The 14,452-nt window shown below is 37.9% G+C and overlaps 1 protein-coding gene across 1 annotated transcript in view; it reads right to left on the bottom strand.

The window, feature by feature from the left end:
• CCDC171 (coiled-coil domain containing 171) overlaps positions 1-14,452 on the bottom strand; it is a 299,006-nt gene that overhangs the window by 265,913 nt on the left and 18,641 nt on the right. The window contains 2 exon segments of the mRNA XM_013063104.2: positions 2,810-2,984; positions 12,845-12,980. Coding sequence (XP_012918558.2) covers positions 2,810-2,984; positions 12,845-12,980 — 311 coding nt within the window.

Below are 14,452 nucleotides of genomic sequence, written 5' to 3'. Positions count from 1 at the left end.
TTTTGTCTCTTATCTCTTATTTCAATATTACCTATTATTCAAATTGACCCTGAAATGTTCTTGCCTTTTCCTTCCTGTTTCTCTACCTCTGCTTTTTTTACTCTAATTGCTGGGATATTTCTTCCATTTTCATCTCCCAATGCTTCTATTGATATTTTTCATTCCTGATTTCATATTTTTAATTTCTAAGAGCGTCCCTTTTTTTTTAATAGCAAATGATTCTTGCTTCATGGATAAAATATATTCTCTTTCAACTCTGTAGATATTAATGCTCCTTGTTTGTTAAATCTTCTTTTCCCCTGCAGTTTTTGATTCTTCCAAATTATTATTTTTTTCTCTCCATTTTAGAGAGAAAGCATCTGGTAATTCTTAGTTCTCTTCTCTCAATTAAAGTAACTGTAAAGGTGACACACTCATATAGCCAACGCTAGATTCTGAAAGTGAGGATATAGGGCTTGATAACTGTCGTCCTGCACTGGAGAATATGGTTGGGCCATTTATTAGGAAACTCCCAACCTTGGTATCATTAGGTTTTTCCTCTTGGTTTGGTCCAATGATCTATAGAAGAGTCTTTTAAGCTCCCACATGGAGTATAGAAATCTGGGTGCTAGCTTTTGGAGAAACCCATAGAAAAAGGAGACTGGAAGGAATAGTTTCTCAATATTCGGCATTGACTATGCTATCGTCCTGTTTTTGCTAGTCTGGAGACTCTGTATTGTATCATCTCCAGAGATTAAGCCACCCAACTCCCAGCTCCCTCTAGAAAGTGAGAGCAATCCCTGAGTACACTGCTCTTGGGAAGGAGATCTAAGAACCTAACTGCCTCTAAAGCAAAGAGCTTTTCATTTAACCTCCTTTATTTTACCTACTACTGCTATTCCAATTCCTAATTCCAGAGGTATCTGATGCTTCCAGTTCACAAACATTTTGACTATCTAACAAGTTGTCTCCCAACTATTTATTTAAAAGAAATTAGGTTTTTTTACAAAGTAGTTAAACCATTTACTCTCCCACTTACAAAGTAGAAGAGTTCTAGTTGCTCTACATCCTTACCAACATTTGGTATTGACAGTCTTCCCAATTAGCACCACCTAATGCATATGTAATAAACAGTCACTGTGGCTTTAATTTATGTTTCTCTGAAGACAAGTGAGATTAAGTATTTTTCAGCTCGTTAATGGCTATTCTCTCTTCCTCTATAAAATGTCTGTTGAAATCATTTGACTTTGGGAAATAACTTCCCATCTTCCCTGGACTTCAACCTCCTCATAATTAAATCAAAGTCATTAACTTGTATATTTAGTGCCTTTCAATTTTTATAAGTTCCAGGTAGTGTTGTGGTTATTAAATGCCAGAGGTAATCAAAAATACTTTTGACCAGTGGAAATAACCCAAGACAGCTGGCCACAGCTCGGCCCAGAACCTTACAATAATTCCAAGTTAACATTCATTTAATCCCATGTAACCACAAAGAACTTTCATTTTTTTCACTTCATCCTTAAAGCAGCCTAGGGTAAGTGGTAAAACCAGGATCTAAATCTAAATCTTCTGAATTCATGTTCGATATTCTCTTAATTAAAACCTGCTGCATACAGGAATGGTCACAGCAGCATCGGGGCGCCTGGCTGGCTTGTCAGTGAAGCATGTAATTCTTGATCTCAGGGTTGTGAATTTGAGCTTTACATTGGGTATACAGATTACTTAAAAGTAAAAACTTTAAAAAAAGGAATGTTCATAGCAACATTATTCTTAATAACCAAGAACTGGATATTACCCAAGTGCCCATTAACAGAAATTGATAAATTTATGTGATACGTCATTCAGTGTAATACTAAGTATCAGTACAAAGTTCATACAACGATATAGATGAACTCACACATGCAATGTCGAAGGAAAGAAGCCAGACATAAAAGAGTACATATTATATGATTCTGTTTAATATGAAGTACAAAAAAGAGGCACAATTTATCCACACTATTAAAAATCAGAATAGTAGTTATCCATGTGGAAAGACTTCCAGAAATGTTCCATTCCATGATCTGGGTGCTTCTTATGAGTTATACACTTATATTAGGCACATTTCATTACATATATTCTACTTTTTTAAGATTTTATTCATTTATTTGACAGAGAGAAAGAGAGAACAAGTAGAAGGAGTGGCAGCCAGGGGGAGAAACAGGCTCCCTGCTCAGCGGGGAGCCTGACCTAGGACTTGATCTCAGGACCACAGGATCATGACCTGAGCGGAAGGCAGATGCTTAATCAACTGAGCCACCCAGGTACCCACATACATTATATTCAAATAAAAAGATTTTTAAGTGCTCATATGCTACATAACAGAGAGCTTTTGAGGATTCCACTTTGCTAGGCACCACTCTTTTACCCCGTGGTTCCCAAACCTAGCCAATCAACAAAATACCTGCAGTCCTTCTTGAACATATAGACTGTCTCAAGCTAGAAATTCTAATTCAGAAAACATGTGACAGGGGGCCTGTGAATGGTTTTGTTTTGTTTTGTTTTAAATCTCATGTGATTCTGCTGATTGATTATTCAGAGAACGACTACTCTATAAAATGATTAAGAGAATTTTGAACTCCTTTTTCCCATACATGCACAACATACAAAAATGAATGTGAAGAAGGTGAATGTTCACATGAGTGCTAGAAGACTTTATACACACCTGGTGAAGTCTGTCCATCAAAGGCCCACCTCTGCCCCTATGTGGTGAACACACACAACAATGAGCAATGTTACAGCTATGCAATAAAGTTAAAACCCTAAACACGGGAAAAAAATAGAGTAGTCTTACCACAGAGTTTTTCTTGGATCCTATGTGCTTCAGCTAGCTTTTCTTCAGCAGCCCGTCTCCCAAGACCAGCTTCCTTTCTAGCAACAGCCAGGTCATATTCCAGACTTTGTCGCAATGCCTCTCCTTTTTCCACCTCGGATCGCAGCTTGGCAATCTGGCTTTCATAGCTTGCCAGCTAAAAATAGATTCCGAGATCATGAACCAATATTAAAATATGGCACCAAGATAATGAGATCGTGCACCCAAACATTTAAATGTCTTAGAGAAATATGTTTCTCTAATATTGATAAGACAAGAATTCATGAATTCATAATTTTCTAGAAGACTGGAAAAGAAGGACTATAGCTTTACCAAATGACACTCAGTTTTCTAATTTTAGAGAATCCACTAGAGAAAAAAAAACAAAAAAATGCTTTCACGAGCCTATAAAAATAAGGAGAAACTACAAGTTGTTTTTTTCTTTTTAAGTAGGCTCAGTGTGGGGCTTGAATTCATGATCCCAAGATTAAGAGTCACATGCTCTACCGACTGAGCCTGCCAGGCGTCCCTTAAAAATCGCAAGTTTTAGGGGTGCCTAGGGGGCTCAGTCATTAAGTGTCTGCCTTTGGCTCAGGTCATGATCCCAGGGACCTGGGATCGAGCCCCACATTGGGCTCACTGCTCAGCGAGAAGCCTTCTTCTCCCTCTCCCACTCCCCCTGCTTGTGTTCCTGCTCTCACTGTCTCTCTGTTAAATAAATACATAAAATCTTTTTTTAAAAATTTATTTAAAAATTGCAAGTTTTAATTAGAAATAATCATGCCTAAGAAGTGAAAAATGATACATAGTAAGTACTTTAAAATTCATTCTTCCCTCTCTGCTTCCTATTCCTTAAATGAAGTCAAGAAGCAAACTGCATGAAAGCATAGTTGGTAAGTACCGTCTACATTATTTCTCTTGATTATGACATTACTGACAGAGCATGAACTAATAAAAGTGCCAATTTTGCAGGGATTTTAATGAACTAATATCTAATTTATCTAATATTGAGACAACTAGATACTTAATAACTAGGTCTAATTTATCTAACAACCTTCCATGAGTAGTAGGACATAAGATAAGTCAAAGTCAGAACTAAATGATTTTATAAAGTCCATTCCCACTCCAAAATTCTATGATCTAATCAACAATTCATTAAATAATACTAAACACTCCTATGTATCAAGTACAGTGAAAGATATAAAAACAAACATTACAGAGCCCCTGACATCAAGTAATGAAATTCTGTAGAAAGGCACATAGGATGTTTATAAAAGAGGTGAAAATGTTACAATAGTTCAAAGAAAAGCAAACTCATTTATTGCTGGTGGTCAAGAAAGAGATGGTGGGTGAGAAAAAATGCTAGAAAGGCATCATGCAGGAAAGCACTGAGCTACTATACCAGACTAGAAAAAGATGGTCCCATTATCAGATAAGAAAAAAGAATGTCAAAAGAGCAACATCAGAAATTACCATAAGTAGCTGTTAACATATGGAGTGTAGCAGAGTTACACATTTTGTACGTATAAAGAATAAAAAGTAGTAATTTTTATTTTAAAAAATATTAGCAAAGTCTTCTAAATACTTATGTTTACAAAATAAGAATTTACAAATATCTTTTAATAGTAAAGAAAAAAATCATAGAATCTTAATTATATACTCAAGATAACTCACTTTGTTTCAGAATCACTCTATCCCTCCCTGCCCACCATCTCCCCGCATCATAAGACTAACATTGTTTAACATTTGAACATTCCCAGTTGTGCCAGGCATTCACCTGTTTGCCCCTAAACCCCCTCCCTATTCTCCTACAGCGATGCTCTGTATTGTAGGAACTACATTTCCCAGGTTCCCTTGACAACTGGCCTCTCAGGTCTGGCCAATAGGAGGCACTTGTATACTTAGAAGGGCAGAAGCAGTGAACCCAGGGTAGTTCTCCTGCTCCAATATCTACCTTCAGCAAAGTCCCTGTCTTCCCTGTTGCTTCGCATTCTCCTGGATAGTCCCCCCTGTTAATCAATGAAGGCCTCTTCGCAGGTAGAAATGCGATAATTTTGCAATGACCCATGGCATACAGTGGGATCACAACTATTTATATTTTCATGTACAGTTTAGAATAAAATGCAGTTGAGGACAAGCCATGGGGAGATGAAGTAGCAACTGCGCTTAACCATTAGGGCAGCATTGTTTATTTCAAGACCCATAGGGTAGGAAGGCCAAATGCGACTATGTTAGAGAACTTACAAAAACAAAACAATAGGTGGCTCAGTCAGGTAAGCACCTGCCTTTGGCTCAAGTCATGATACCAGGACATCCCAGGATTGAGCCCCACATCAAGCTCCCTGCTTAGCGGTGAGTCTGCTTTTCCCTTTGTTCCTCACCCTGCCCTCTCTCTCAAATAAATAATAAAATCTTAAAAACAAAATGATAATCTTAGAGCTTTAGAATCTCCTTTCAAAACAGTCAGAAAGCCAGAGTTTCCATGTTGACTTTAAAAGAATCTCTTATTTCTTATAGCTCTGTGGCTGACAAGGCTTTAAAGACCACACAGAAAATCTAATTATGGGGACTGCAGAATTACATTACAAGTTGAATGAAGAGTCTCACTAAGTTTCTAATGTTAAGATAGTACGTATCGGGGGCACCTAGGTGGCTGAGTGGGTTAAGCCTCTGCCTTCAGCTTGGGTCATGATCTCAGGGTCCTGGGATGGAGCCCCGAGTTGGGGCTCGGCGGAGAGTCTGCTTCCCCCTCTCTCTCTGCCTGCCTCTCTGCCTACTTGTGATCTGTCTGTCAAATAAATAAATAAAATCTTAAAAAAAAAAATAGTGTGTATCCATTGGGCACTAAGAAGGAAGGTAGAAGATGGGATGAGGGCTTTTGGAATTAGACAAACCTGAAAATTATAAATTTCCAAATCCCCTCTAAACATCCTTTACCAACAAAAGCAGTTTCGCCTCCCTGTCTGAGATAATTAGCCTTCCCTTGCTTAAAGACTTACTAATGAGCACGCCTGAAACAGCTGCATTGCAAAAGAATTTGCAAGCACATGTCCACCACTCTTTGTCACCATAGATAAATTCAGATCTCAGTATGCCACAGGAGGAGACATGCATATCCTGGCCCAGGAGAAAATAGCTTATGTAGCAAAAGAAATGCAAGATCTTGCTAATCTTGTCTTAGCAGTAACCTGCAGAACATACATGGGATTGGTTTGGATTTAATAATCCATTCTAACAGTTTTCTAGGATGGATGACTCCCCAATTTCAATCAAAATAATGGAATTCCAGAGTGATGAAATCCAAGTGTTGGCAATTAACTTGAGCCTCCGAAATATGAAGTCTTAACCTTTCTATCATTGTAACCTTCACTTGGACCATCACTAAGAATAAGAACTGCAGCTGCTTTTTGCATTTCTGTTATATGCATATATTACTGACTTTTTTGGCTCCTCCCCTCTGGCCTCATATGAAAAATATTGGAAATAGCAACTTTTCAATTAAATTCATGAGGTACCAAATTATAAAGACCCGATAGTGAGGATATGTATCATCGGTGAGATGGATACAACAAATAAGCCTTTGTGCCCCATTTTGGCAAGGGTGGGAGCATCTTTGTATAGAGGATAATTGAATTGCAACCTGCTACATTACTCAAAAAAAAGATATTACTGTGTAGGAGTTATATAGCAGCACAGGGGTGATAAAAAGTGTGGACAATCATTTTCCTATTTGATCTCTGTTCCATTTCCCCAACACACTTAATCTGCTCTACTCTGTTATACAATTCCCATGCTCCACTGCCCAATGGCTCGACTTCTAGTGGTGTCTCTGGCAGGAACTGCATCTCCTTTAAGGTCCAACCCCCCGCCCCCCAGCATCCCAACACTGAACAGCCCTTACCATGGCTCTACCTCCCCCAAACAGCCCCAACTTCAGGACTCTGGTCACATCTTCTCTTCCCATTGGACCACTGGCCTATAGGCAGTGGTGGCTTCCTGCTGTTACTAATCTCCGGGTGACCTCACCATTCTCTATTCATCTTCCAATACTTGTACAACCAATTCCCTCTATTAAGGTCCCTCTTCTTGCCTGATTGGACCATATCTGATTTCTTGAGCTACCCACACAGCTGTTAGGAACCTATCCTCTGTTCTTGTGGTTGCTTTCTTACTTATGCATTCATTACAGCAGCAGCAGCAAAATGGGATTTCCCTCCTTGAAAACATGACTGCCTTCTTTAACATCTTTATGTTCAACCAGCTATCTTCAAAGCTCCTCTCTGTGGCACTCTTCATGTCCCCTACAACATACCTCAGCCTTTCATAGAAAGGTTTTTCACAATTTTATGGCATGATCCTCCTTGCAATCTCACAAAGCCTTCTCAGAATAATGTGATTAAATGCATAAACAATTTAAAAAATCAAAGTATAAAAACAAATATATCAGACAAAAGCAAATCTGTGATACCATAATGTACTTCTTTAATAACCCACTGAATAACAAGCTCTACATACAGTCTCATAACCAGTGTAATTTCAAGGTCGTGACAGGTAAAAACAATATTTTGAAACCTGCAATAACAGAATTGTGTATCTGTGATTTCTAGTGAATACAAGGTCAAATATGCTGCCAATTCTATTACAAAGCTGTCATCATCAAGACACTATGGTACTGGCACAAAAACAAACACACAGATCAATGGAACAGAATACAAAGCCCAGAAATAGACTCTCAACTCTATGGTCAACTAATCTTCGACAACTAATCTTCAACCATTCTTCCATTGGAAAGAATGTCCAATGGAAAAAAGACAGTCTCTTCAACAAATGGTGTTGGGAAAATTGGGACAGCCACATGCAGAAAAATGAAACTGGACCATTTCCTTACACCACATACAAAAATAGACTCAAAATGGATGAAAAACCTCAATGTAAGACAAGAATCCATCAAAATCCTTGAGGAGAAAACACAGGCAGCAACCTCTTCAACCTCAGCCACAGCAACTTCTTCCTAGAAACATCGCCAAAGGCAAGGGAAGCAAGGGCAAAAACGAACTACTGGGACTTCATCAAGATCAAAAGCTTTGCACACAGCAAAGGAAACAGTTAACAAAACCAAAAGACAATGGACAGAATGGGAGAAGATATCTGTAAATGACTTATCAGATAAAGGTCTAGTATCCAAAATCTATAAAGAACTTATCAAACTCAACAGCCAAAGAATAAATAATCCAATCAAGAAATGGGCAGAGGACATGAACAGACATTTCTGCAAAGAAGACATCCAGATGTCCAACAGACGCATGAAAAAGTGCTCCACATCACTCAGCATCAGGAAAATACAAATCAAAACCACTGTGTGATACCACCTCACACCAGTCAGAATGGCTCAAATTAACAAGTCAGGAAATGACAGATGCTGGAGAGGATGCAGAGAAAGGGGGACCCTCCTACACTGTTGGTGGGAATGTAAGCTGGTACAACCACTCTGGAATACAGCATGGAGGTTCCTCAGAAAGTTGAAAATAGAGCTTACCCTACAACCCAGCAATCACACTACTGGGTATTTACCCTGAAGATACAAATGTAGTAATCTGAAGGGGCACGTGCACCTGAATGTTTGTAGTAGCAATGTCCACAATAGCCGAACTATGGAACGAACCTAGATGTCCATCAACAGATGAATGGATAAAGAAGATTTGGTGTATATATACAATGGAATACTATGCAGCCATCGAAAGAAATGAAATCTTGGAACTAGAGGGTTATTATGCTGAGCAGAAAAAAGTCCATCAGAGAAAGACAGTTAGCATGTGATCTCCCTGATATGAGGAAGTTGAGAGGCAATGTAGGGGTTTGGGGTAGAAAAGGAATAAAGGAAACAAGATGGGATTGGGAGGGAGACAAACTATAAGAGACTCTTAATCTCACAAAACAAACAGGGTTGCTGGGGGGAGAGGGAGAAGGTGGTTGGATTATGGACATTGGGGAAGGTATGTGCTATGGTGAGTGCTATGAAGTGTGTAACCTGACAATTCACAGACTTGTACCCCTGGGGCTAATAATGCAATATATGTTAATTTAAAAAAAATTTTTTAATTAAAAAAAAAAGAGAGTACTACTAATACTAGAATGGCTTATTAAAGGAGGGCCAACTAGGTTAAGGCTTTCATAACTGAAAGAAATGCTTAATGACTTAGAGGTTAGTAAACATAAACTGTAATTTTTCCACATCTAAGTATATGGATTCCTTGGTGTCTCCGTTTCTAAGGATTCCATCTTAAGAACCCTTTCTCTTAAAAGGACTGGGTAGATCAGTCAAACAATGTCTTCTGCTTGGTCCTAGGTCTCCAGTACCCTTTGACTAAAGAAAGTTATATGGCTCTTCTTTATCCTCTTCCATCCTCATTTCTCTAGGAGATCTCCCTGCTCTATCATCACTGTCTGGGCCATGGAGATATCTGAATAAAGCGGCTCTGTCCAATTTCACACATGTCCCAAAATAGACATCCCTACTACCATGTCCTATTTCACACATCTCTTTTTCACACATCTCTATTACCATGTTCTGATGATTCTAACAAAAGCTGTAACACTGAAGATCCAGTGGCACTGTCACATCCCAATCATCCGCATCAGTGCAACTTCATCTCACCTAGAAGCAGTGAGCCTTACAAGCAACTCCTCTCTCCATATCCTCTGCCTACTAATTAATCTCAAAAGTAATCCACTATTTTTAAACCTATCAAAGAAAACTGAGGCTCAGAAAAATTAAATAATTTATCCAAGAACCCGTAACAATAATATTCCTAGAGATTTAAGGATATTTATTTTATTTTCTTTTTCATTGAGATATAACTGACATATTAGTTTCTGGTGCCCATCACGATTTCATATTTTGTATATATTGCAAAATGATCAACACAACAAGTCTAGCAAACATCTGTCACCATACATAATTATAAATTTTTTCTTGTGATGAGAGCTTTTAAGATCTACTCTCTTAGCAACTTTCAAATACACGATACTATTAACTCTAATCACCATTCTGTATATTACAATCCCATGACTTGTTTATTTTATAATTGGAAGTTTATACCTTTTGACCCCCTTCACCCATTTTGCCCATCCCCTACCCCCAAACTCTGACAACCATCAATTTGTTCTGTATATCTATGAGCTTGGTTTTTTGGTTTTTGTTTTTAGATTCCACGTATGAGATCATACTGCATTTGTCTTTCTCTGTCTGACTTATTTCACTTAGCCTAATGCCCTCAAAGCCCATCCATGTTGTCACAGATGGCAAGATTTCATTCTTTGTTATGCTGAATAATAGTCCGTTGAATGCCTGTTGTGTGTGTATACATACACACTATATTTTCTGTATCTATTCATCCACCAATGGATAAAGATCTTATTTTTCTTTAAGATTTTATTTTTAAGAAATTTCTACACCCGACATGGGCCTCGAACTCACAACTCAGCAATCAAGAGTCACATGCTCTACTGACTGAGACAGCCAGGGACCCCAGACTTTAAAGATATTTTATGCCAATCACCAGTAGGATGTGTTTAAGCATTAGAAGTATTTAATAAAGCAAATACATGGCCTTAGTTTTTAGAAAACTTCATTCTTCTCTTCCCTGCTTTATAATGGACACATTTACAGATTATATGACTAAAAAATTAGTACATAATACAAATATAATCATCAAAACAAATAACTGAAACAATAAGAATGAACAGTAACATGAAACTGGAGTTGAGCTGATAACGGCCTATTGCAAGAAAACTATTATTCCTTTTTTTTTTTTAAGATTTTATTTATTTATTTGACAAAGAGAGAGACACAGAGAGAGAGAGAGAGAGAGAGAGAAAGAAAGAAAACAAGCAGAGAAGCAGGGGGAGCAAGGGGGAGAAGCAGGCTCTCCGCCGAGGCGGGAGCCCAATGCAGGGCTCAATCCCAAGATCCTGAGATCATGACCTGGGCTGAAGGCAGATGCTTAACAACTGAGCCACTCAAGCGCCCCAAGAAAATTATCATTCTCCCCTAAAATAATGTCCTGTTTTGATCAAAACATTTGATCAAACAAGAGAGAAGAATGTGGTCTAAGAACTCTGATGGCACCTGCAAATATTTGTGAAAGAATATAAATAAATGATTATTACATTACAATTATTCCCAACTAAAATGCATATTTGGTTTTAAAAAATAAGTTTTAGAGATTATAAACAATTAACATACATTTAACAACATTACTTTCTATTCACTATGTAATATTATAATGTCAATTAAAGCAATTACTACAATTACCCTTTAAAATTACTTCAACTGCCACTAAAAGAACAAATAAAACAGTCACATATTCACTGCTGTCTATTTTAATCAGAAGCTCCTGTTCCTTAGACTCTGAAAAAAGTCATTTTTTTATTCCATGCACTGCCACTGAGGACCTACTGTGTGCCAAGAAGAACTGTGAGAGAGACAGGGACAAAGCATGATCAGTGCTTTCAGCTCTCAGGACGCTTAGAGGCTAATAAGAGCAGGGAAGCATGAAAAAAATGTTTTGGCTCTAAAGCACCTGTAACAGCACCACATTATAGCAGAGCAAAGGAGTCATTTGCTGCACCTACGGGGACTTTAAAAGTTTTCCTGAACAGGACAGCATCAGAATTCAGCAAAAAAAGGAAGGAAACAACACTGTTTATACTTAAATGTCAATAAATTATGGCCACTATTATAGAACACAGGCACTTTATAAATATTATTTCCCTTAATTATCACACAACCCTTTGGGACAAGCATTTCACAGTGGGAAAACAATGAGGTACAGGATAAACAACTAGCCCCAGGTCACATTATCTTGTAATTATGGAAGAGCCAAGAATGAGTCCAGATTTGTGTAACTTGATATTCTTCCCACCACAACCAGGCTGCCTAAGCTGAACTTAAAGAGTTAGATTTTAAAAGAGGAAAAAGAGAAAACACACAACTGACAAAAGTGATATAAACATATAATTCATGGGGGCGCCTGGGTGGCTCAGTGGGTTAAGCCTCTGCATTTGGCTCAGGTCATGGTCTCAGGGTCCTGGGATCGAGCCCCGCATCGGGCTCTCTGCTCAGCAGGGAGTCTGCTTCCCCCTCTCTCCCTGTTTGCCTCTCTTTTTACTTGTGATCTCTGTCTGTTAAATAAATAAATAAAATCTTTAAAAAAAGATATAATTAAAAGATATTATTAAAGATATAATTAAAAAAACATATAATTCACAAATTATCTCAAAGAAAAAAAGAACGACTACCCCTGGAATATATACACATACCAGGAAATAGATATATTTATACATATACATACATAGTAATAAAAGATATAATGATAAAATAAAACTAAGGAAACTAGGATAATTTTATGAATTCCACTATGACTAAAAATTCCATACTCAGGGGTGCCTGGGTGACTCAGCAGGTTAAGTGGCTGACTCTTAATTTCAGTTCAGGTCATAATCACAGGGTCCTGGGATCAAGCCCCTCATCAGACTCCCTGAGGGAGTCTGCTTGGCAAGTCTCTCTACCCCTTCCCCCTTTGCCCCTCTCCCTACTCACCCACATGCATGCTCTCCCTCTCTTTTTCTCTCTAAAATAAATAAATAAATCTTTAAAAAATCCCATACTCAGATCTACTTAAGATTGTTCCATGATTGAGCCAGAAAGAACCTAAATTAAAATTTCAAAAATGTCTAATTCATAAATCCTTTAGTCACTAAAGGCATTCATCAGTTACTTTTTTGTCAAGTTTAACCCATTAATTAAATTTAAGACAACATACAAATATAATAATTCATTAAACTTCTATTTAACACTCCCATACAGTTCTACTATATTAAAAACAAAAACTGTTTTATTATAATTTCTTTTTTAAGCTTAAGAATGCGATGGTAATGTTAAACATGGAGCCTGTAATATAAAATGAATCTAAAATAACCAAATTCTACTTTCAACATTGACAGAAAAAAATTTACCTCTGCATTGTGCTTAGTTGTTATTTCTAATTTTTCCTTCTTAGCCCGGTGGAGCTTCTTTCTGAGTTCAGCAGTGATGTCCAAGTCTGTTTCATTTTTAAACATTTGTTTTATATCAGATGAGGCATTCTTCAACCTGTAAAATGAGATAAGAAGATTTAATTCTCACTAAGTTGATTTCCGGTATTTCTAATAAGTTATTTTTCAAAATCACAAGCAACATGATATGGTCTTGGGCCTAAAGAAATGTACAATCTAGTAAAAGATGTTGACTGCAAAAGCTAGATAGTGTGTGGCTAGAAACAAACTACCATTTCAAGATGGTACTTAAAGTAATGATTCTATCACAAGCTGTGCAGTTGTGAAAGAGAGACAGAGGTATTGAGAGAGAGAGCACAAGCGGGAAGGAGAGGGAGACACCGGCTTCCGGCTGAGCAGGGAGCCTGACTCAGGTCCTGATCCCAGGAGTCTGGGAACATGACCTGAGCCTAAGGCAGATGCTTAATTGACTGAGCCACCCAGATGCCCCACAGACTGCATACTTTTGGAAAATATTGAGATCTTTTTAGGTTTTTAAGTACTATATTTATTGCAAGTGTAATAAATATATATTACAAAAAGAAAAAGCATGAGTGACAGAACATAGATTTAGGCTTAAACAGAGCAGACTAGGGGTACCTCAGTAGCATAGTAGGTTGAACTTCCGACTCTTGGTTTTGGCTCAGGTGTGATCTCGGCATCATGAGATGGAGCCCCAGGATGGGCTCCATGCTGCGTGCTGAGTCTGCTTGGAATTATCTAGCCCTCTGCCCCCTACCCCGTTCTCCCTCTCTTTCTAAAACAAATAAACAAATCTTTAAAAAGGAAAAAAAAAAAAAAAGGCAGACTAAAGCCCTGTCTCCCAAAAATTAAAAATTTAATGAAAATATCAGCAAAGAGAATTTAGAGATAAAAATCCACAAGGAGAAAGAGCGCAAAGATGAGTGATAGCTATAAAATATCAGAAGTTGGAAATCAGGTGGACAAGTGGTAATTGATTTACATAAGAGAACTGAATTTAAAGCCAAAGATGGGGAAAGCAACCTGATTTACACCCATATTATTTTATTTTATTTTATTTTCAGTGTGCCAAAATTCATTGTTTATGTACCATACCCAGTGCTCTATGCAATAAATGCCCTCCATAATACCCACCACCTGGTTTACACGCAAAAGCTCAATTAATTGACAACAGCTTTGAAAACGGGGTAAAAGTAGAGCAAAAACAAGATAATTAGTTGAAAGTCTGCCAAAGAAATGAGATCCTGGGATCCTTTACCCTACACACCACACAACTGGGTACCAATCTCTCTTACTCTGGCAAGCACAAAGTAACAGTTTATTCCCTGGAGAGGATAAAACAGAAGGTCTGTGGATTAGAGACATCAGATAGAAATGGCAAGACCCCACATCAAAAATAGGAGACTTGAGTCAAAAATTATGCTGGCCTTCTACAACCTCTTGTATGCCAGAATAATGGCAGCCAAGAGAATAGAAGGCAGAGGCTTAACCCACTGAGCCACACAGGCGCCCCAATGCTAGGGCTTCTTCAACAAACACCTTAACCAC

This window comes from Mustela putorius, unplaced genomic scaffold (genome assembly GCF_011764305.1).
Source record: "Mustela putorius furo isolate JIRA1106 unplaced genomic scaffold, ASM1176430v1.1 tig00000421_pilon_pilon_pilon, whole genome shotgun sequence".
Taxonomy (NCBI): domain Eukaryota; kingdom Metazoa; phylum Chordata; class Mammalia; order Carnivora; family Mustelidae; genus Mustela; species Mustela putorius.
This window is presented reverse-complemented; position numbering and strand designations above follow the sequence as displayed.